Genomic DNA, 24,828 nt, shown 5'->3' with positions numbered 1-24,828 from the left:
GCTGGCTTACCCCCAAAGCAGATGAAGCAGGAGCCAAGGGGTCCAATAAAATCAGAATTTCATTTTGTAAAGACTCTATTAAAGTAAGTATCATAGAATCAGAAACTTTGTCGCTTTACCTTGTATTTATTTTATAGTTTAATGTTATTTGTATTTATAAATGGGAGAAAAGACCTGATAATCTTTTCAGTGCTTAGGTTAGGTTTTTAAAATATCTGGCCCTGGTTGAAGGCTCCATTGGCATAAAATATTCATCTTTCCAATGTCTTTTAATTCAGTCCTCTGGGATGGGTACTGGGATGGGAATCACAAAGATAGTAGCTTTAAAGAGTAACATAGGCATACAGGAGTTTTGGGAACTGCAGCCAGGCTCAGTCTAAAAGGAACCATTGCTTAGTTCCAGCCAGTCGTTGTCATGGAGAAAGGCAAGCTCGATGTTGCTAAATTTAATTTTCAAGAGAAGATGAAAATCCATTTTTCAAAAGGTGAAATTAATTGATGCTCAACAATTGTAAAATACTGGGGGGACTAAACAAAACATGCTGTAGGGCCGCCAGGATGCTATCCAGGACTAGGCCACTTTAATTCTGCAGAGCCTGTAGAATTTAGAGGCCTCAGAAAATATAAACTCCAGATCCTTACTTGTTCTGAGAAGCTCAGGTGACAGTTTTGACTTGGTAAAAAAATACTCTCTTCGATTCCATTTAATAAATACTTATTGTACCAGGCTAGGCTTGGAAGACATAAACACCATTAAATTACAGTCCTTGCCTTCAAGGAGCTCAGAGATTAGTAAAAGGCGGAAAAAAAGCATGTGAGTCAGTCTATTCTGGAACAAACAGAGAACTCATCTTTCTGGTGGAAACCCCTTAGGTTGGTAAGTTTGAAGTATTACGTTAGTATAAGTGCAATGGATTCTAGATGGGTTTACCCTTAAATGCCCTGTATTTATTTCAGCTAGTGCTCAGTGTCCCACAGAATGATACAAAAATGGCCTTAATTTTATTTGTATTTTATTTTGAGCATGGTTTCATTTTGTTTCATTCATCTGACATCTTTTAAGCACATGGCTTTGCCATAAATAATTTGGTCTCAGCCCAAAGCAAAATCTGGCCATTCTCCCTGGTTCCTGAAAGGAAACCTCAAAACTCTTGGAATTAGGAGCGTCTTTGTCATTCATGGTGAGCCCCTTTGACCATACCTGATGGTTTATGCTAAGATGACTCAGGATGGGGCCAGCCACACCAACAGTCTTAGAGTAGGAGCTGACCATACCAGAAAGACCAGTGAGGTAATTAGTGGGTTGCGCCTTTGAGCCACATGATATCAGCCTGGCCTCTGGGGAAGAAAGGGGGCTCAAGACTGAGGTCATCCTTGTGGGCAATGATTCAATCAATCACGCCCATGTAACAAAACACTAGGCTAAAAATCCTGGACACCAAAGCTTGGGTGAACATCCCCAGCTGGCAATCTTCTCTGCATGAATGCTAGAGGGTAACATGTCCCTAAGGGTGATGGAAGTGTCACATTTGGAACCCTTCCAGACTTTATCTTGTGCACCTCTTCTTTTGGCTGGTTCTAATTTTTGTGCTTTCACTGCAATCAAACAGTAATCATAAATACAGCACTTTCTTGAGTTCTGAGTTATTCTAGTGAATTACCGGACCTGAGGAAAGCTGTGAGCACAGGACAGTTCTCTGGGTGGCCTTGGACTCACCCAAATTTTTCCCCATTTTCTCTTGTAGTTCTCAAGAGTAACTATAGAAGGTGCTAGGAACACAACATCTTGAGGGAAAGAGGGGCTAGCTGGAACAGCCTGCGTTCTGTTCCAGTCCCCCCTAGAAACAGGATGTCCTTCAGTGCTTGAGTCCACTGTGATATGCTTCTCCAGGGTAGAAACCCCACACTGGGCTGCTTTTTGGGGCCCCTCAGCTGAGGTGCAAGTGTGAGTGGAGACTCCGTCTGTCCTAGGCAGCTTTCCTGAGCCTCGGGGAACTTGCTCTTCTTGAATCCTTGCCTTCTATTGTCCCTCGCTGCCTCCCTGTAAGTGATAAATCTACTTCATGTAGCCTGGCGTGTGGGTGGGTGTTCTGTCTCAACAGACGCAGACAAATTGGCAACCAGTGCATGGCGAACCTACTACATGATGGGGCCCCCAGATTCAGAGCTAGTGTGTAAAGTTGGGGTGGTCTATGGAGACTGTTTCCTTAGACTCTGACACTTGGCAAACTTATTTCAGCTGATGCCAGGAGTCTTGGGCAGAGGTGGCAGTCTGAAGACTGTGACCTTAATCTCGAGTTTGGCTCACTCTGGATAATGACACATTTTTCAATTATGGGGCACTCATGTTGGATAAAAAGGGTAAGACAAAGCCCTTGCTTAGGAGAAATTTAAAATCCTGCTGAATAAACAAAATAGGCAGATACATGAAGAATCCTGAAGGACACCAAGCTGTATAAATACGCTGTGGAGGTCAGGAGGTTCTGTAGCATAAATCAGTGCGCTAAATGCTTACAGATATGAAGGGACTTGAGAATATTTTCAGTTCTCTCTATTATAGAACAAGGTGAGTTACAGAGGGCAGGAAGGCTGGAGGGCTGACTTGGTGGCCTAGGATCCCTGGTAATCTCAGTGGGAGATAGGGGAGAGTAAACAAAGCAGTGGATGGGAGTGAAACACAGCCCAGAGTTCCTTTTCCCTGTGACATGAGATTCTTAATTTAGTCTCTGAATAAATTTAAGTCTGAAGTTACTCGAGCCCTGTATTTTACTTCAGCATTCTACCTCCTCTCAAAGCACTAGGAAAAATCTGGCCAATCCTCCTTGGCAAAAGCACCTTCACATCTTCTTTGGCAGCTGGGGAGTTAGTGACGTTCTGGTTGACTGTTGCCAAATTTCATCCCCAGGAATTCGGAAATAAGTCTTTTTTCCTGGAGAGCCCTCATCCTTGGAGTATAAGCTCGGCTTCCTGGAGTTCTCTGTAGAAAGGGACCTCATCAATCATCCAGTTCAACTCCTCCCGCAGGGCAGAGGAAGCTCCTCGGAGTTCCTGCTAGGTTGCCATTGCTTGCTTGAATATCTCTTGTGGGAAGGAGCCCACTCTTCACCCAGGACAATCTACTTTACTCTGAGACAGTTTAAACTGTTTCAGATTCCTTTCATTTACTAGATTAACTTTTTTCTCCTGAAGATTTCTGACCAGGTTTTATTTTTATTTCAAATTTTATTTTCTGGGGCCAGGCCTGATGACATATGCCTATAGTCCTAGCTACTTAGGAGGCTGAGCAGGAGGATTGATTGAGCCCAGGAAGTTGAGACTGCAGTGAGCTGTGATCACACTACTGCACTCCAGCCTGGGTGACAGAGCGAGACTCTGTCTCAAGAAAACCACACGTATATAATATTTATAGTACATATAGTATATTTAAAAACCATATATATATATACACACACACACACGGAGAGAGACAGAGAGAGAGACAGAGAGAGAGACAGAGAGAGTATATTTCCCGGGAGAATCTAGTAACCAGAGAAACAAAGTTGATAATGATAAACATTTATTCAGCACTTAATATGATCCAGACATAATGCCAAGACCTTTACATATACATATATATGTGTGTATATATATATATAAAATCTCCTTTGATCCTTAAAGCTGCTCTATAATAGAGCACTACTGTTATCCCCATCTTGCAGATGAGAAAGCTGAGGCTTAAAATTTAACTCCCTTACATGAGCTAGGATGGAGCTCAGGTGCCAGAGCCAGATGGGATATAGATAGCTGACTGCACTGCTCAGGCCCTTCACTTATTCAAAACTTTCGTGGACCTGACATAGTCACATTGGGTACCATTTAAGATATATCTTTTACAATGAGTGTTTTATAGCTGATATTTTAACATATGCTCATAAATCTAGCCTCGCTATGTTTTCTGTGTATTAGTGACTACTAGTATTTTATGTTTTTACTCTGAATACACACACACACACACACACACACACACACACACACACACGTTCTACAAAGCCCTTCTAAATTTCCCAATATATATTATGCCAATGAAGTTGACTTTATGAACATCTTCTGGTAATCCCTTAATTCAAATCTGGCTGAGATTCTGCAGTGCTGAGCTTGATTTTATTTCTGTTTATCCCTGTGTTTTATCTCCTTTGCTGTTTTGGTTAAAAACATACATAATTCTGCTGTTCCCAGTTGGGTGTTACCATTACTCATGAACTGTTACCCAAAGATACCAGGGGTTCAGTGCAATTAGATAATGCAAATATTCAAGAGGAATTCAATCCATTCTAAAAAAGAGCAATGTCCCTATTGAATGTGATTTCTAATGAGATATTTGTCATGGAGATACCTGCATGTCGTGAGATCTTTTTAAAGACAATAGCAAGGAAAAAAATAAAAAAACCCAAAGCTTAAACTTCTTTATGAGAGTCCTAAAACATTTCCTTTTAGATATCAAACTAAACACTATTTTCCCTGGTGTTTACTCATACAATACAGCCCCAAGCATGGAAATAAAGAAGATTCAACTTACAGGCTGTCCAGGCTCATCTCCCCCGAGGATTCTGAAGCCAAATCCAGACTCCATTCTCCGAAGGTGAACATCCAATTCCTTATAATCTGGACCTGGCATAAAGGAGATCCCAATGAGTAATGAATCCTGCCTCTTTCCCAGCCCCTGAGGAACTGAACATACCAATGATAAATTAATTTTGTGGATGTGATTAATGAGAGTGCTGTTAGGGTCAATGGAAACCACAGAGGATACAAAAATATGGTAGCAAAAAAGTAGGTATTCCAAATTTAGGTAGTCCCTGGAATAATAGTGACCAGCCAAGGGCACTACTGGGGTATTACCAGAAGCAGAAAGAATACACGAATTTTCTGAGTAAGAAAATTGATGCCTTTATAATTCTTGATTTCCCTGAGAGCATTCGGATTGCCCTCAAGAAGCTTGACTATCACTTTCAGGATGTTTACTCTGATTAGAACAATTATTACGCAAGTAAGAGAGAACAGATGGCAAAACCCTGGAACTGTCTAATAAAGCACTGCCTAGTAATTTATTAATATCTGCTTATGACATGATGCATCCAGTTTAGGAGTATGTGTGTGTGTGTGTAGTATAAACGTATGCCCAATAGAAGTTGTCTCTTTTAAAATTGTAAAAATTAGAAGATATAGAATTTAAACTTTCTTGTATTGGGGTTCAAGTGAAGCATTTATTTTCTGACAAACTCCTTTAGGGTTTTTATAACTTACAGGTAGAAATTCATCTGGGTCTAAGATGGACTTTTATCCCCGAAACATTTTAGAACGTGCAAGCTATAGATTGACTTTTGACTTCATGAGAGTACTCAAATAAATAAGAAGATACTTTTCTGAAGTCAGCTGAAAGAACAGAGATGTATTTCAAAATAAGCTGAAAAACTCTCCTGAATGTCATTTTTTTCAGCCTTAGAATAAACTAAAACTATTAAATATAAAAATGTTTTGACTTTTTAAGTAGAATCTGATTTATGCTTAGCCCGTACCCTTGCCCCTTGGCACCTTCGTCAGGGGGAAAAACTTCAGTCGTGACCAAGCTGTGCATACTTTCGTGTCCACTGCTGGGATGCCAGCAGATGATCAGCGGTTTCAAGAACTATTTTTTATGCCATCCCTTGCTTAAGAAATGTTTAGCGATTTCTAGGCCTTAATGGTTTAAAGGAGGTATTAGAACTGTAGAAGCAGGTATTAAGTAAAATTCCCCTTGCTTAAACAGGATAGTTGTAGAAATTAAGACGAGATTTCAGAGAATTCTCATGGGACAAAAATCTACGTCTGAGCCCATGATTATATAGTAGCACTCGTTGTAGAGAGAGGCTTATTGACTGCCGGCCAGGCAGATATTTTCCAGGTTCTGCAGTAGGTGGGACTGCTGGAGTGATACAGCATACAACGCACAATTATACAGGCTTGCCTTGGTGCCCAACAACCTAGGCTATTCCCAGTGACATATGAAAGGCATCATTCACTTCTGAGATGTGGGCAAATGCCGATTATTTGTCTGGTGCTCTCTTAAATAAAGGTGAATCAGGCACATAAGTACATATGTTTGTATGCATTGTACAAGATTCAATGAGCATCCACACCCTTTTATGACCAAATGCACACATGACCAAGATCTTTTCCATTCAATGAATAATATGAAATTCTGCAAGAAGAATAAGCAATTAGACCTCCACATCCTTTAGAAATTATATAATCAATCATATTTTAAAGATGGGAGAACTTTAAAAATTCCATTCCTATTAAATCGAGTGGTGGCAGAGGGAAGATGAAAACTTTGCCTTACACTCTATGAGACACCATTGGCTTTTGAACTCAGTTTCTTCTGAAGTCTCCATATCATATATGAAATCACGTATAGGGGTGTGTGGTAAGGCTTTGGGAGTCTGGAGGCAGATGGAGTAGAGCGCTACAAAATCATAGCAGGTACCTGTACTCCACCCAAGGGAAGGAGAAAGACAACGGGAAATGGGAGATGACGCATATTGCTCAATCACTGTTCAAACTTCTACAAGTTGATGATAATACGACTGTTCATGGCAATCTCTTCTGTAAGTCACTTTAAACTTGGAAGAACTCTAGACCACATACACATTAAAAATACAAATAGAAGGTGCTGTATTTGTGACACTTAAAATGATAGAGCCAGCATGTTTAACTGGAACTTCTCATCTCCTGTATTCTTCTCATTTTTGCATTACCACTGAGTATGCTAAGTGGGAAATTGTTCTTCCAGTGACTTCAGCACCCATCCATATTGCACAAGGAGCTTTACAAGAACCTTCTTGTGTGATCCATCTTATTTGCTAAGTAAAACTTTTCCCCTAAAGAAATGCTGAAATTATGACAATCCCAGGAATGGAACTTTGAGAGGTGTCAAGGCACAAGAAGTTTGTCTTTTGTCAGAGAATCTGTGATTCCTGGAGGAATTAAGGGACTTTTCTTGAATGAATAACTCATGACTTCTTTTTAGGAGAAAAATCTAGATTTTAGCAAGTAAATTTTATTTAACTCTGAAGAACAGAGACACGAACGAGGCATTCATTCTCCTCTTCCTGCTCTTTATGCACATTTTGGTGACAATTATGATCCTGTTGCTCTGACTCACCCTGATTTCAAATATAGGGTGGTATGTGCCAGCTATTTATTTCATCTACACTCTTCCATTCTTCCCAGCAGGGGTGGCCAGCTTCATGGTTCATGAGCAGGTAGAGAGAGGCAAAGAGAGACCCCTTAGAGAATGCTGGCAAACGTGATTTATTTTTTATTTCTTTGTTAATTTTGAACACAGATTCAGAGGCTGCAGGGTCTGGACATTTTAGAGAAATAGTTAACTGGAAAAAAAGTTCATATGATAGATTGTGCCTTGAGGCAGCATTTTTTTTTTTTTTTTTTTTTTTTAGGGAAAATAAGAACATTTTAGAAAGCTAATTTTTCTTTGGTTTCTTTGTTTTCTTGGAGTCTGGCTTTACAAAATAACTAAAATTATATGTACAAAGCTGGGAGACATCATTCTTTTTCCTTCCCGCTTTGTTAGCTCTCCTGGCAGATTGTAATGTTTCTGAGTTTCCCCTAGCTGCTCTTCTGGCTGGATGACATGTTTCAATTACTGCAATTACTGTCTCATGTTTTATCTCTTTCCTTATTAATGCAAGAACTTCAAGTGAAGAAATCCAAGGGCCAACTCTTTACCTCACTGCAACAGAGTTAACAATCACTATTCCTTTCTCTTGTTTCAAGAAACTATGCACCAGAGAGGTTGTTAGATGAGGGTATCTGGTAGATACCTATTTGGACCTGAGTTGCTTTGCATGTTGTTCAACTGTGCCCCTTTTACTCTTCTGTTCCCTTGTTTATTTTTTCTGTGCTCTTCTTAAAAAAAATCTTCTTTTTCCTCAGCACTTTTTGCAGAACTGTCAGGGACACTCTCAGGTCTCGCTTAATGCAGCTCAAGAGGAGGCAGTGGTTGTAAAGAAATGGACTAAGAGGAGACAAAGCATTCTTTGGATATTAGTGTTCAATGGCCAGCTGTGGCTAGTGTTGCTTCTTAGAAGTTGGGTCCTCGGATCCTCAGGCACTATGGAACAAAGCATCTCATGATCCTCTTCCTAGATGGAACTTTACATGACCACTGTGGCAAGTTACTGAAATGAAATTTGCAAGTCTTAATTTATTCTAGGCTCATACCAATATTGCAAAAACGAACTTTAAAAAGTAGCAAATGGTGAGCACATCCAGGTATCAGGACAACCTCTCTCATAATAAAGAAAAGCAGATTTCAAAAGCTGATTTCTATTTCACATGAAGACTCCAGGGGCTTCACATGCTGTATGTTTCCTTAGTCTTGCTTTACGTAGCTTTGTGCACAGTTAGGGAAAAGGCTGGGTAACTGAACACAACTGATTAATTTTATGAATGGATTCAATCTTCAAAAATGCAAAGAACAACAATTTTATGAATTAATTTGGCACATGGGATGCTGCTGTAAACACGTCAATTAAATTTTGGTACTTGAATCCCCTTTCATGTTTTAATTAAAACATAAGTACCATAGCGTATCATCACAGTTTGGCACAGAGGATACATTTATTCAATTTTTCCTGCTGGAAAGAGAATCACTCTTTTTGGCTTTTCCTTGTAAAGAGATTTAGGAAAGTTAGCACGAGGAAGATATTAGGAATCAAAAAAGGTTATTAAACATGGTCTTGACTTCTGGATTTCTATGCACTCCAGATATAGAATGAGTTAAACAGGAATTATATAGTTTCTGTTGCTCAAATCTAACATTACCTAGTAAGCAGGTAATACTCTATCCTTTAAAATATCCCTTCTCTTTACTTGTTTGCTTTATCCCTGTGGGTATGTGAATGTGACCAAGCACGTGTTAGCCATAGTAGAAGCCATTTTCCAGTTTCTATTTGGTTCTCTCCTCAGCCTTCACATAAGCTCAGGATTTTTCCATCCTAAATATGACTTTGCTCCCTCCTTCCATCTCTTTCTAGGAAAAGTAGTCTCTAGTGGAGCCTTCACTCTACCTCTGATTCATTCCTGCCAGTCTGGTTTATGCTCTCTCTTAGCACTACTGCACTCTTTAAGGTCACTATGCATGCTAATGACCAAATTAAATGGCCTTTTTTTCTTTCCTCATACTGATTGATTTCAGTGCCTCATTTGATATTGTTGATGCACTGTTTATGACTTCAGATTTCTTTTGATCCTAAGTCGTTTCTGTAACACCCCATTTCCTGGCTCTCTTATTTTTGGGTGGAGTTGCCCATTCAAAGTTCCTGGCCATAGATTCCATTGTTTCTCACTAATATTCTCCTTAGTTGATGGCATAATTACCATTGGTTGTCTGTAGTGTTCCATTATGCACAGTCCGTAGGAGTTGCTAAATAAACATTTCCTGAATTTAATTGCCTTAAGATACTCACCAGTCTCCTAGACCCAATGCACCACAGCATTATTCCACTATGGAGTTATCACTTAGTTTCATAAATACGTATTGTTTAGAACTTTCTATTATCAATTTTGCCTCTGTACCTAAGGATCTTATGCAGATAAAGTTAATAATATACCTTATAATTATGATAAATGTATCTGAGTCAAAAATTTGATGAGACATTTTATAAATGTGACAAAAAGTATGGAGCATCTACTTATTTTATCTTATTATTATTATTTTTTTGAGATGGAGTCTCGCTCTGTCACCAGGCTGGAGTGTAGTGGTGTGATCTTGGCTCACTGCAACCTCTGCCTTCCAGGTTCAAGCGATTCTCCTGCCTCAGCCTCCCGAGTAGCTGGGACTACAGGCACCCGTCACCATGCCCGGCTAATTTTTGTATTTTTAGTAGAGACGGGGATTCACCATGTTGGCTAGGATGGTCTCGATCTGTTGACCTCGTGATCTGCCAGACTCGGCCTCCCAAAGTGCTGGGATTATAGGCATGCGCCACCGTGCCCGGCCATTTTTGTAGTTTTTATTAGAGATGAGGTCTTGCTTTGTTGCCCAAGCTAGAGTGTGGTGGTGTGATCACAGCTCACTACTCAGATTCCTGGATTCAAGCCATTTTCCTGTCTCATCTCGGTCTCCCAAGTAGTTGGGACTACAGGCATGCGCCACAGCGCCCAGCTAACTCTTTAAATTTTTTGTAGAGATGGAGGTCTTGCCATCTTGTCTAGGTTGGTTTTGAACTCCTGGGCTCAAGCTATTTTCCCACCCTGGCTTCCCAAATGCTGGGATTACAGGCATGAGCCACAGCGCCAAGCAAGATCTATTTATTTTAAATGCAGTCATGATTTTCCAGAATATTCTGATAACTTGTGTGGACATTCAACCAACTATTTGGATTGGTTCTTTTCTTCAAAATCTGAATTGCACAGTAACATAATATACCCCAACTATATTATAACTTTTGTCTTCTAAGTAATGTATTTTTTAAAAAGGTAATTTTTTTAAAAGGTAAACTGTTACTTTGCATATATGTCAAAGTAATCTAAACTACTGGGCCACTCTCCTTCTCCTGTTTTTAAATGAAGTACATTCAGAATCTGAGATTTTTAAGACATGTGCTTTTTGTGACCAGTAAGCTGAGATTTAAAATTCCAAATTAAATCTTAATTTCATTTTGCAACTGTAATTACTAGGTGTCATTTTCTCTCTGGGCATAACATAATCTTTTTAAAAAATTACAAAGATTTAACAGTCAGTATAGAGGAATAATCATGCTTTAAAATTTTTAGACCAAGCTAAACATATACTTTAGGCATTATTTTAGGAGAAAATACTAAATAATATCTTCCATATTTTCTACATATCCCCCCAAAAATGACATGGAAACTTACAGAATGAAATGATCTCAGGCACATATATTCTCCAAGGGGTGTTAGAACATGCTGAGATGGATAATGATCTGTCATCATGGAAACACTCTGGAGATGTGTGCTGTGAGCCCACAGCCCTGAAATAGTGCTACTATTATAAAACACTATTTTCCGCAATTGTTTGAGTATTCTGGCTTTCAATCTGGTGGTCTGATTAGCTGTTTAAAGCATTTTCATCATGAATTCTAAGAGCAAAAAAAAATTAAATCTTCTTTTTCCTCCAATATTTGTACAATAATGTTAAATATTTTAACCTAAACGAAAATTGGTGTTTTCCAAATGGTTAAGTAAAAAAAAAAAAAAAATTTTTTCCTTTTAAGCAAACTAATTGGTTATTACTGAAAGCTCTTAAAATTAAAATATGATATTTTAGCCTAACTTAAAATCTTACTGAAATATAGTATTTTATAATTGGCATGGTTAAAAAAAATTAAGTTGATATAGATATTTACTTGATTTGAAAAGAATTTCATTCTATGTTAGCAACATTTCTAATCCATTCTTTGGAAATGTCCGAATTGTAAATCTCTTGAGACCTTCTATCTTCTTATTTGTATCTAGTCTAGTGTTATTCAATGTAAAATAAAATGTAAGCCACATAAGTAATTTAACATTTTCTAGTAGCCACATTTTAGAAAACAAAACAGATGAAATCAATTTTTGTAATATATTTTGTTTAACTTAGTATACCCAAAATATTATTTCAACAGAAATCAATATAAAATAATTAATGAAATCTTTCTTTTTTGTTTGGGCACTGTCTGTGAAATCCAGTGTGGATTTTACACCTATATGATAGCATATCTAAATTTACAGTAGCCAATTTCAAGTACCCAATGGCCACATGTAGCTAGTGGCTACTGTATTACATAGCACAGACCTAGTCAGTCTGATGGCTCTCTTTGGCAGCTGTTTTTAATCCAGCCTTTTACTAGAGTATTTTATGAAAGAAATTCATGAATATGACTGTTTTCCTTTGTCTTTTGTTGGCAGGCATTTAGGCTCACCATGATGAGACTTGCTTTCTACTTTGAATACATGTTTTATGTAGGTGACTAAAGTAGCACAGTGATTATATACTAAGAAACTGATACTACTCAGAAGAATGATTTGTTACACAAAATGGAAGACGTTTTGTTCACAGAACTGTGAGTACTGAACAATACTTGCCAGAGGAATCCATTCGAAAACTGGTCCTGGGTGGCACTTGTTCTGGATGGGAAAATGGGGAATTAAAGTTGAAATTCATTTATGGCATTTTAAAATTCATCTTTACTTTCTTTTTTTGTTGCTATCATAACTCCCCCAAACACAATCTTATACTTATGTTTAATAATTTTTTTTCCTCTAAGATCCAAGTTAGTGGACAGATTTACCCTGCTTTATGTATGAGCATGTATGTAAACATGTTTCTTTTACATGCATCCAAAATAGAAAAATCTGAATTTTTTTTTAGATCAGGGTAGAATAAGATTACCATTTCTAAATATTAAGTTTTGATTCTCATTATAAGAATACTTGTTTGAAATTAAAGCCAATCTAGAACCTGAAATCTATACAGAAAATATAGGTCCTTAAAAATTAGGTTATAATTTTGTGTCATAAAATGTTGAAATGAAAAGTGGAAAATCCAGTCAAGGATTGTATTGATTTATGTACACTAGTCCAAATATTTTGATATTTCCAATTTTCTGGGCAGTTGAAATTACGTATAAGTAGTTGAGTTAAATTGGCTTATTTTAGCAATAGAGATCCTTTATAAGAATTATGATATAATCTACGCTACTTCTAATAGCATAAAAATTCAAAAAAGTGAGTATAAAACACCTTTAAAATGTAGGCATAGCCCACATTTAGAATTCTAGAACCTAGAACAACCTGGTTGCATACTGTGTTCTGGAAGTATTTGGAGACATGTTGCTCTCATGCATGAACATTTTTCAGGGGTAGGCAAGGCTCCAATTGACATGCTTCCTCCTACTCTACATGGTTGAGATGTGCAACTCCTTACTGTGTGTTTGAGAAATGCAGACTTTCACCATGTCTTTATCTGGGACTGCTAAACGTGAAGAAGAACATAATTAAATTGTCCCTTGATTTTCAATCTGCCTTCTAAATCCCTGGTCTTAATATCATAGTGACAGAGATGCAAGGCACCTTTCATTTCACAGATGGTTAAGATCCAAAATGCTGAGTGACTTGCGTAAGATATTCTATACTATCTCACAGGAAACTCTTCAAGAACCTTTTTAGAAAACAAATGTATTATATCTAAGTTTTAAACTTAATTAGAATGCATTATCCAATAAAACTCTTTCTTGTTTCATTTTAATATTATTATGAATAAATAATACACTCTTTTCTGACCATGCTATATATTTTTTTCCTAACATCTCCAGATATTCTTCCTGTTCCTTCATGGTTCTGTCAGTAGAGAATTTCCTAAACCATACAACTGGGTTTAATATGAGATGGGCAGAAGACACATGTATGCAAACCTCTGGTCAAGAAGTACTTAAGAAGCTAAAGATCTACGTTAAGATATGCTGAGTTACTTCTGTCTGAGAGAATGGCAGGATATTTTTGACTCTATGATGAATTTCATGTTAAGTTTACCACATTGTTTTGCTTTTGAATCATGTAAGGAATTACAGATAAAAATTAATTAAACATTACTAAACCTCTCTAAAACATAAATTCACATTGTAGGTAGAAGAACTGTAAAATGTTCTTGCAAGAACCACTCCTCCCACACTTTGAGACTTCAATATGTAAACTACTTGTTGCTTGGAAGAAATTTCATATCATTATTATTATTTTGGTCTATAAAATTATATATTTATGATATATAATCATCAATCATATGCGATTATTCCTTAAGAGCATTTATAGAGGAGGCAACTTACAGTTTTGAAAGGCAGAGAGTAAGAACCTAGTACAATAGAACTCCCCCATTCTGAATGTGTTAAGATGACATAATTTTATAAGATAGTTGTACCATATAAAGCACTATAAAAAAATGAGTATTTTTTCCTTAAACTTTAAAAATTAAAATAAGACCAAAGTCTGGTTGCTTTCTCATTGAGCTTTGTTTCAAATAAAGAGCCAGTTGGCTCATGGAAGGCATAACAATCATTCCTCCCAGGTAAGCTGTGTTTAGCTTTCTGGCAGAATTGCTATTTTTTAATTTTTATTTTTTGTTTATTTTTTATTTTTTATTATACTTTAAGTTCTAGGGTACATGTGCACAACGTGCAGGTTTGTTACATATGTGTACCTGTGCCATGTTGGTGTGCTGCACCCATTAACTCGTCATTTACATTAGGTATATCTCCTAATGCTATCCCTCCCTTCCCCCCACAATAGGAGATCACTTGGACACAGGAAGGGGATCATCATACACAGCATTGTTATTTTTTAAGAACCTTCATGTTTGGTGTGGCTGCTTAGGATTATGACTTGAGAAATGTCCTTTTGTCTGTATCAGGGATGGAAGACTGCTACCTTTAAAACACTTCCATTAGCTATAAAACTGACATTTTATGTTATACTCTCACGAGAACTGACTTGCCATCTAGCACTTAAACTCTGCAGCCGGTCTCACATTTATTCATGAATATACATTGGGTTAAGTTGTCAACTTGTGCAACCAACAAAATGCTTTGATATATTAAATAACTTTCAATCAAGAGCTGATTTTTAGAGTTTACTTTTTACTCCTCCCCCTGCCTTTATCCCTTAATTCCAAGATCTTTTAGTTTTAAATTACTGAATGAAATAAATTTATAAGCTCTAGGATTGGATCTAATTTCTAAAATACATGGGGAAAATATGTGTCCTACTACAACTTTTATTTTACTATCTCTATATTACTTAGCTCACACCATGGTAATTTCCTGTTTCAGAAGGAACCTGTTGGAAATATAAACACTATCACAGTTACTTAGAAAGCTATCTGAGGATACATTTTTAAAATTAGATTTCCAAGTTAATTAAAATCTACATATTAAAATGGCAGACACAGCTTAACTGGATTTACTGATCTTCATATTAATATATTATATGCAAAGTAATGCACAATGTGATATATTAGAAACTCCAGCTAAAAGAGCAAATTTTTTCACAGATCAAATCATAACATACATTATACTAAGGATAACAATAATGCTTTTCCCATGAGAAAAGGGTGCAGAAAATTAATCTCTCAGTATAATTGAGGACATTTAAAATGATAACGTTATTACATCTTTTTCTATCCTTTTATTTTTCTAACGCTAGAGTCACTGGTAAAAGTGTTTTAACATTTACTTATCTTATTTTAATATTTCACTAAAGTAAGATTGTGTTCCAGAGAACATATGTGGGGGGTACTTTAACTAACGCCATTGGACATTAGCAGTGTTCGAGCAAATCAGGCCGGGGCTTGATCTAGCACAGTGTTCACATGTGAGGGTGTTCTCTGGGAAGGCACGGTGGCCTTTTATGATCACATAATAGCTGACTGTAGCTATGGCATCCATGAATTTATTTAAACCTTTCTGAAACTTTTTGATATTTCCAGCTTGGCTCAATTGGGTATTTAATTACATAGGAAAAGGAGACTTGGAGTCAGGAAAGCTTGAGCTGAAAGATTTTCATAGGCTTCAGAGCTCTAGTTTCGAGCACCCTAGAGAGATACTACCATATGTGATGTGGCTTCCCCCATCACTTTTCATTTAGAGATTCAAGCGGTGTTCTGCGATGAATAATGCTATTACAGTATCCCATCCTTTCAAGTGGCTCTGCTGTTAGGCTGGGAGACAGTACAAACTACAACTTTTGCTCACTAATAACAAGGAAAGAGCAGTAGAAAACCTGAGAGTTTAGAAATACACCCACCCATTTGTGATCAGCCATGAATTACATGTGTATTACAATCCTGAACAATGAAAGAATTCAATAATCAATGAACAACAAAAGAGCAGGATAACAGCCATAGATGTGAAAAACATAACTGTCCATTTTTTATCTGCCACAAATTATAATTTCATTTCAGATATAGTACTAAAAAACAGTTTGCTTCTCTGTTACACTCTTGAACTGGCCTGTGATCACTTTTGATTGCTACCTTTGCTATGATACTCAGCACTTATTATTCTAATTCTGAAAAGGAAAATTGATTGTGTGAGCTCTTTTGACGACATTTCAGAGAAATTTCTGTTCTAAAGAGGTTATACCATAAGGCACATTACACCATATGGATCTTTGACATTTTTATGATTCTACATTTGAGTGATATCTTACCGCAAAGCAGTGTGGTCATGTTGTACCTCATAAATTGTTTACTTACGATAACCAAAGTTCAATGCCAAGAGAAAAAAGTTTGAACAACTTCAGTCATAATTCATCTTGGGTTTAAACCAAGAGACAGAACCCTGAGGGAAGAGTTTCTGAAAATAAGAATGTTTCTTTTCCATTCCTGGTTGCATCTGCTTATTGTTCTAGCTTTCAAGGCTGCAGTGTGGAACAGGCCCAAGAAATGTCCCCATGAGCTGAATGAGAAGACAAACCTTTAGAGTAAGACTGGCTTAAAGAAAAGTGAAGCAGCAGGACAAGGCCCTCTCTCCTATATCAACAGACCCATCAGAGTGATCAAGACTTAATTTCGTAAGATTCCAAAGTGAGCAACATTCATTTTCTTTGGGAAGCACTTTATACTGCCTTGCCTATCACAGTTCCTCTTTTCAGTACCAGTATCTAGCTGTAGTTATCTAAGTATAATCTTTCCCAGAAGAAGGAGACAGATGAGATTAACCCCCTTTCGGTTCGGTGATTATCGTGATGTTGAACCTGACTTATTTTCTGTATTAAGAAAGAGGACTCCACGGCATAGCACTTAAATGTGCAAAACCTTACTACCTATTTTTTTTCTACTTCATTTGCCATGCACTAGATTTGTACATATGTCTAACTTTCTGGGTATGGAAGGAGTTTACTGGGCGTTTGGCTACCAACACAGTCACTAATAAGCCTTTACTTCAAGTTAGGGATAAAATATGTATAGGCAAACATTGTATCAGCCAAATAAATTAGCTTGAAAAAATTATTTATCTGAGTAGGTATTACGCTTTTTATTCATGGTGTGTACATTTAGATATATGCTTTTCTTGAACAGTAATGATGATTATTCCTTGAATAGATGATATAAAAAGGGAAAACTTGATAATTTATCATTCAAATGAGGACAGTCTAGGGTGGCGAAAAGTGAACTATTGATAATCATGCCAGGATAGCACAGACAGGGATTGTTCAGGAAACTTCCATGTGTAGTCACCCTAGATAGTCTTATAAGTAACTAGGCCAGTAATAGAAGGTTTCCTATCATATCAGAAATACGTGGTGGATGCAAGGATGCAGTCACACAGAGAGAAAGAAGGGAGGAGGAGATGCAGGGGAGAAAACACTAAGGGCCTTTAGAACTACTTTTCTCCAACGTTAGAAATGGCATAGGTAGTTCAGCATTAGGAATGCTAGCATACAGACTAGAACGTTCAAGTCATTCCTATTGTGACTGTAAAACAAATTCAAGGCCTTCCTTTATGAGGTTCTTGGGAAAAAGACAGAGAAAAGAGAAGTGAAAAATAGCACGGCTTGTCCCACTATGCAAAGGTATTTTCTTTTGTTTTCAATTTTTAAAATTGCAAGTAGTAGGGACATCAAGAAGTCTATTATCAATAGAGACTATTATCACACACAGAATAGTCACATTTGTCTAAAAGTCTTTGGTAGAGAGGGAAGTTGGGGAGATTTCTGTTCTTTTCTGGGAACTGGCAGTAATGACTTAGGGTCAATGTTTAAATAATTAATATGAAGATCCAGAAGGTCCACTGATTAAAACTTTTTTAGGGACTTTTTGGGCAGAGTTATACTTTTATACATGTAAGTTTAAGCTTATATGGAATTAAGTAAGTGGGGAAAAATTCTTTTTTTTCTTTTGTTTTGCACAGAGTTCTCCAGCAAGGATTAATGAGATTTTGATAATGCAAAGGTACTTAACACATAACATTCTCTTGATTGAATATCAGTTTTCACACGGAAGTTGAGAAACTCTCAGTATGTAGTTATTTTTACTGCACAATTTCACACATTAAAATATTGATATTTTTGCTGTGTAATGGGGCCTTGTTCAGAAATCGTTTTCCTATGTGTTTGTTTGTTTGTTTGTTTGTGTCTTCAACTTCACTGTAAGCTTCTAATGAGCAGAGGTTATTTCTCGTAACTTCTCTTGTGGAGTGCCCTGCAGAGTTCTAGACACATAGTGAGTGTTTCATATATTCTTGTTGATTGATATGGAGCCTGGAGTTGCCACCTCTGGGCACTGTGCCTAATGTTCTGAAATCAGAGGCGCTGCTAGCCTGCTGGGTGGGAGAATCTTCCTTTCTCTGTCCTGCTCCATTCCCAGCTCATCTTGAGATCTCATGAAGATAGGAGGTATTTCCTATCACAGTGTGTACCTGTCATGTTCTGTTTCACGTGGCTCTAGTATCTATGATCATCTTCATTTGTTTAAAATCACAGCAATATTTTTTCAGGAATACATCTTTATTAAGATGTCCTGTGCATGCATATTAAAATGTCAGCATAATCTAATTATGAGTCAAATGAGGCACAGCAGCATTTCCATCATTTGATAAATTTCCGTCATTTGTAGGGGACTGGTGACTGGAATCCAAATATTTCTCGACAGCCTTGACAGAACAAACATTCTGTAGCTCTGTACAGCTCAGGCTTGTGGGTGGAGGGGTGTCTTTTTATTTGGCGACTGCAACCCAGTTTTGAAAGTGAATGCAAAAATCTCTTTAGCTTTAGACATGGTTGTAAGGAAGGACACCATGAGATCACTATAGGCTAGGGAAAATGTCAAAGGACTCAGTTTAAACAGCTCTGGTTAGGATTTTTTTCCACACTTTCCCTCGTTGCACTGATTTTTTCCCCCCAAGAAAAGACACAAGAATAAATAGAGCCAAATCTAAATGTTATGCATGTGATTCAAAGGAATAAGAATAGGAATGGTTGCTAATCACAAATTTTAAAATATTGATCTTTTGTTTGGGTATATACATTTTATGATCATTGCATTTAAAAAAACCTATTTGAAGATGATGAGAAACAGACTGAGCTTTCCAATCATTAATTAAAATCTTTTTCTTTTAGTATTGCTTTAAACATTTACATGAGAAAATGAAACTTGGAAATGGAAATGTACAGGAGGGCAAAAGGCTGTCTTTTTTTTTTTTTTTTTTAAGACACTCACATATTCACAAGCAGAGTGAACGGATCAGCTATCCAGAGAGACTAGAGAAAGCGGTGCCATGCTCTCCTGGTATCTTTAATCTTCAGTGGTAGAACTTTTCCTACCTTGATATGATTTGATGTTTCATTGACACTCCATTTAGTGTTATGAAGAAATATGGTAGAAAAGAGAAGGATAGGAAACGCAATGAGCTTGCCCTCTTTTGGCTTCCTGAGATTTTTGACCCTGAAAACATTACTGTGACCTTAGAAACATTAGAGAGAGCTGATGAAAGCAGGAAGGGGGTGTGATGAGGGCGGCAGCAGCAGTGGCACAGGGAGAGCACTGATGGGGACCCACAGGGGGTGGTGAGGTGGGGAGTCAGGATGTTTGCTGTCTCTGCAGCTGTAGAGGGAAAGGGCGATGAAGACCTACCAGAGGAGGACTGAAAAAGAAAGCTCTGGGAGGTTAAGGCGGACTGGTTACTTGGTTTGTTACAGGTGAGGAGGGGAAAGGCAATGAACAGAAACAGCATTGCAAGGGCTGGAAAAAGAAATAATTCTTTTAAAGTTGAGAGAGCGTTGTGTACAAGGAAACTGAAGGCACAATGATATCAGACAACCATAAAGAGAAAACTAGAGATAAATACCAACATTGTTTTTGTCCTGAATCATAAAGCTTTGCATTGGCTAGGAAACTGCAAAAAGGATGGAAGTGAATGATGAAGGAGGAGACAAAAAGCAGGAGGAAGCACCTCTTAATGCTCCCTAAATGCAATCACAAAATTAAACAAGTCAAAGAGGTGAGGATGATATTTTAATCCTATGCATTTCCAACTTCCATCTTAGAACTGTTAACTTTATCTTACTCTCTATTTGTTTACATTCATTATCTTATATCCCCAGTTAAATGTGTGAGAGCAGGACATATTACTCATCTTTGATATCTCCTCATAGTGAGACAGCAAAATGGGCATTTGATCAATACTTGGTTATTGAAGCAGAGAAGGTATTAGAAACGGGGCTGAAATCTTTTCAATTTTTTTCAGTTTAATGAGCATTAATACCCTGAATTCATACTCTATTATGTAGCTAAGAATGCCTACTTTGTTCTTACTCTGCTACAGCAAAGACATTCTAATGATACCATCGAAAGATATTTCAGTTGTTCAGAAGGAAAGGAACGAAATACAGTAGCTCTGATGTAGCTTCTTTTTTTTAAAAAAAGTGTATGTGGGTTTGGGGTGGTGAGATGTTTCATTTTAATATAAATAATTTCTCAATGGCTTGCTGTCCTAACTATTTTTCAACCAAAATTAGTTCTACAAAGAGTTGTAGAGGATGGGGAAAAGGTATTATGTCTGCTTTCCCCTTTACCAGCTGGGTGCATAATTCTCAGCCCCTGAGCTCATCAAAAGAGTAAGCAGATTTGAGATCCTCTGAGATCACACACAATTTAAAACTTGCTATTCATGCTTCAGATGATAAAGTTGGAAACAAGACATTGGTGGAACACTGAAGCAAAGGAAATCAGCAGACTGTAAATGGGAGCGCCAGGGACCAAACTCTTCTACGAGGCTGAGTTTCCTGCTCATTTAATACACAGATTCTTATGATACTGTGAGATTCCTGTCCTCTAACATGTAGAGATGACTTGCAAGATGGTAGAAAGAAGCACAACAATGGTGCAAGCAATATTAAAAGCCTTGTTTTCTAATGTTTATAAAGTACAACAATTTTAAAAGACCTTCAGATAAGGTGACAAGTGCATACACGATATTTTAAGACTGAATGTTCAAATGTGCCTGACTACACTGAAGGAGAAGCAGAAAACTGTAGAGAGATGATTGGCACCTAGATCAGTACTGCATTCGGAACCAGTTGATTTCATGCTTGTGAGTTGGGAAGGCTTGGCTGACATTTTACTCAAGGTCCTAACTTCTTCAATGGCTACATTCAAGGCTCTAGGAAAAATCTATGCTTTAGGCTCAAGATCAGATTAAACAGATTTAAAAAAAAGCCAAACACTTCTTTTCTGTATTTGGCAATCTAAACAAAACCAGCAACCTCACCCCCAAACCCCAAAAAATATATTCCCAATTTTCTTCAGGAGATTAGGGGAAGAAAAGTAGGAGATAAAATGTAAGGTGAAAGATATAATAAACCTACTTTTAGAGTCAACAGGCTTTCGAAGATAATTTTAGACCAGCTGGCTCTGCTCTTGAAACACTTTTGAAACTCAAAATATAAAACCATGCCAGATCATTCAGCCTCAATATATCTCCTGGTAGGGCCTCAGCTATTATTAATGTACCCTTGTTTCATGTGGCTTTCACTTACGCCTACTTTCATAAATGGCCCTAGATTTCTCGTAGAGCTCATATGGATCAGGCTTCCGCGGGTCAAAGGCCTCGGTTGAGTCAGGAAAGGAGCTCCTGTGAAGGGCAGGTGGGAAGGGCAGGTTCTGCGGTATGGCCGGAGCAGATAAACTCGTTTGAGGACTGCCTTGATTCTCCCATCGGTCCATTATCTGAAAAGTGAGAGGACAGAGAAAATGACTGACAAATTCTTCCTGGCACTTTCTCTTGTCACCTTTAGGTTAACCTTTTTTCCTTGTGGACTTTTCTTCCAGGGAACGGGTAAAACTTTGGTATAAATTCCTTGAAAGAAAAGATTTTATGTCTATGTAAGACAACATCATAAACTGTTATAAATGCAAGCGGTGCCTGACTTTTGAATGCAAACTTATATAGAACTTATATAACCTTGTCAACAGTGAGCTGGTAATCTTTGGCAAACCACTTAATTTCTCTATTTTTTTTCCCCCATAAGATAAAGATAATGTGTCTCAAGATAAATCATGTGTAAGTGCTTAGAAATGTACGGTATTAGTTGTTTCTTTTCTAAGATGGTTTCAACATATTACATCACTTTCACTGGAGCAGAAGATGTAGTCATCTACTTATACTCATTTGACACCTATGCATATCGCAAAAACCTCCTACGCTTGAGCATTCAGTTGCCTTCCTCTCAGTTTAGACGTAATTATGCAACCATCTAGGATTCAGGGATTGTTCAAAGTCTCCTAGGATGCCTCATTTATTGCGGATCTGGTAGTTCCTCCCCCAGAATTTTGCTACTGATGTTGCTACTTCCATAATTTCTTAAAGACCTGCAGAGTACTTCCCAGTTTATCATGTTCTTTGACATACATGATCTTCTTGGATCCTCACCATAGCACCATGAGATAGAGAAGGCAGAGATTAATACCATTTATTTATTTATTTTATCAAGGAGGAAGACAGGCTCCCTGAGATCACCTATTGGCACTGCCAGCTTCATCTTCATTTATCAACTGATGCCTCATTCAAACTCAGTTTTTCTTTCCTGCTTTGAATAAACCGGCAGTGTATGTAAGATTTAGATTAGTTTGCCCTCCTGTTGAAACTCTGCCCTGAGTACGCATGGTCCTCAGGACAAAGGCCAAACTTCCGAGAGGGGCGTGGCGGGCTCCTCTTGACCCTGGGTTCGCTCACCTTCCCCATATTGGCTGATGGGCTGGCTTCTCATTCCCGAGGACCCACCCGGTTCTCTTCTGCTTCTGAAACTTTGCATACTTCATTTCTCTTTCTGCATGTATTTTCCACTCTTCCATCCCCTCTCTCATTTCACCTGGCTACTAGATTCAGAGGAGGTATCTCCTTTCCTAGAAGGCTCTTGCTGACAGCCCTGTCCCTCCTACCCCTCACACCACTTCATCACATCCAACTGTGATTACCATGAGTCTACCCAGCCATGTCTCAAACAGATCAGGCTGGGACTGGGGCTGCATCTTTCTACTTGTTGTACTACCAATGCATAGTTAATACTCAGAAAATGTTCATTTAGTGAATGAATAAAATATGCCCACTTTAAAAAAAAACAACAGTTTTGATATACATTACATTGAACTTGGCAGGACTGTAACTTTCTGTCCCCTATGGCACTGTCCTGCTTTAGTTTTCACACCAGCTATATTTTTGTCAGGACTCCGATTCCAGCTCTGGTCTGTTCATTATCAATATTTTCAAGCTGGAAAGGATGTGAGGTGCCATATACTCCAGTGTTTTTTAAACTGTGCGCCTGTATAACACCAGAGACACCTGGGGCCTGCCCCGTACACATGGGACTGGGACTGTGGCAGGGGTTCATGTTGAGCCAACAAACTGGAAAAGAAACGGGTCACTGACCCTTCCTTCAGTAAGATTGGCTTCATTTTAATTTGTTTTCTATGTAGGCTACTGCCGAAGATTTCATCTGAACAAAGTTTCTATAACTGTCAAGGATGGAAAACCCCTAGTCTAGTTCAATTTCCTCCTATGAAACATAATCTCTAGAAGCATAGAGAGGGTAAGTGGCTTGTCTGAGGCCCAACAGTTGCCAGTGGCAAATCCTGGGTCAGAACCACCCTATAACTCTAACAGAATTACTCGTTTATATAATATCACACTGGGGGGAATAACTGGTAAATATGGTTTGAGTTTTAGTGAATTTTGTGCTCAGCAGGCCTTGTGCTCCCATTTGTAAAAATCTTTATGTACTTCATAATTCATCTGACAGCAAAATTCATACAGAAAGCTATTCTGGGTTTCCTTGGTCATCCATTCCGGGTGACCTTGCCATGATGTGGAAGGCCACATTTGTGGGTAAAAGCATATCCTTGGTAATTTTTCACTTTAGCTGACGTTAGGCACCAGGTGGATGCATTCTAGCTGTGACTTTATCCCTTCTGTTTTCAAATATAAGATACTCAATACTAAAAAGTAAATAAATTAGAAATATGGTCTGGGGAGCTGTAGTATCTCCCATTTGTCATCATAGGGCTTCAGCAAATGTCTATTTCTTTCTCCCATATTCCATAGAGGAATATGGTATGACACTTCATACCCACATGTGTCTTGCTGGTATATGTATTCTTCATGTACAGTCATTCGACATGCTTCATATGAAATATTGGTGTTTCTAAAAAACAATCTTAAAACTACAGAACAAGTAATGCTTTGGGCACTGTTTGGGAAGGCTGCCATGGCAGATTGACAAATTCTACAATTTCTGTAGCACAGAGATTGGGGAATTAGTCAAGAGTCCAGTTCATGCTTAGCAAAGCATTCACAATTTCCTACTGTGACATTCATTAACCCTTGAGTCACTCTGTCAGGGTTTCCCAAAAGGCTGTAAAGCAGAAAATCACTGCACCCAAGAAAAAGCAGACATACTATTCTGTTCCCCATCACCTCCTGCCCTGCTCCCTCCTAAATGGAGTTACCTGGTGACTCCTACCCAGAAGACCATGGGGCAAACCACCTGCCCTGGGGTCAGAGGTCACCCCCTTAGCTGGGGCTGGTATGCTGACCCGACTACACCTTCTGAGGGGTGGATTCCGTTGACTCTTCCCTACTTCCTTAGACACTTTGGTCTCTGGACTTTTGCTTTCTACCTGGGATACTCACTCTGTGCTCCTTTCTACCTTCATGAACCCCCTGCATTCTGATCCTGTCCCCTTACTGAGGTAGATGGGCCTCACTTGGTCTACCTAGCGTCTTCTTGGCCTTTCTCTGTTTA

General features: G+C 38.1%; 1 protein-coding gene across 7 annotated transcripts in view; it reads right to left on the bottom strand.

Moving 5' to 3' along the window:
• Nucleotides 1–24,828, bottom strand: part of MAGI2 (membrane associated guanylate kinase, WW and PDZ domain containing 2) — a 1,465,424-nt gene that overhangs the window by 164,853 nt on the left and 1,275,743 nt on the right. For 6 of the 7 annotated variants that reach the window (XM_073009192.1, XM_073009190.1, XM_073009193.1 and 3 more), the window contains 2 exons: nucleotides 21,568–21,757; nucleotides 4,556–4,647 (listed from right to left, as the gene is read on the bottom strand). In XM_073009192.1, the coding sequence (XP_072865293.1) occupies nucleotides 4,556–4,647; nucleotides 21,568–21,757 (282 nt within the window). The remainder of the gene's footprint in view (nucleotides 1–4,555; nucleotides 4,648–21,567; nucleotides 21,758–24,828) is intronic. The other variant, XM_073009191.1, reaches the window with a different exon arrangement.

Source organism: Chlorocebus sabaeus, chromosome 21 (assembly GCF_047675955.1).
Source record: "Chlorocebus sabaeus isolate Y175 chromosome 21, mChlSab1.0.hap1, whole genome shotgun sequence".
In the NCBI taxonomy this organism is placed as follows: Eukaryota; Metazoa; Chordata; class Mammalia; order Primates; family Cercopithecidae; genus Chlorocebus; species Chlorocebus sabaeus.
Note: the sequence above shows the minus strand (reverse complement) of the source record. Positions and strands in the feature narration are given on the sequence as shown.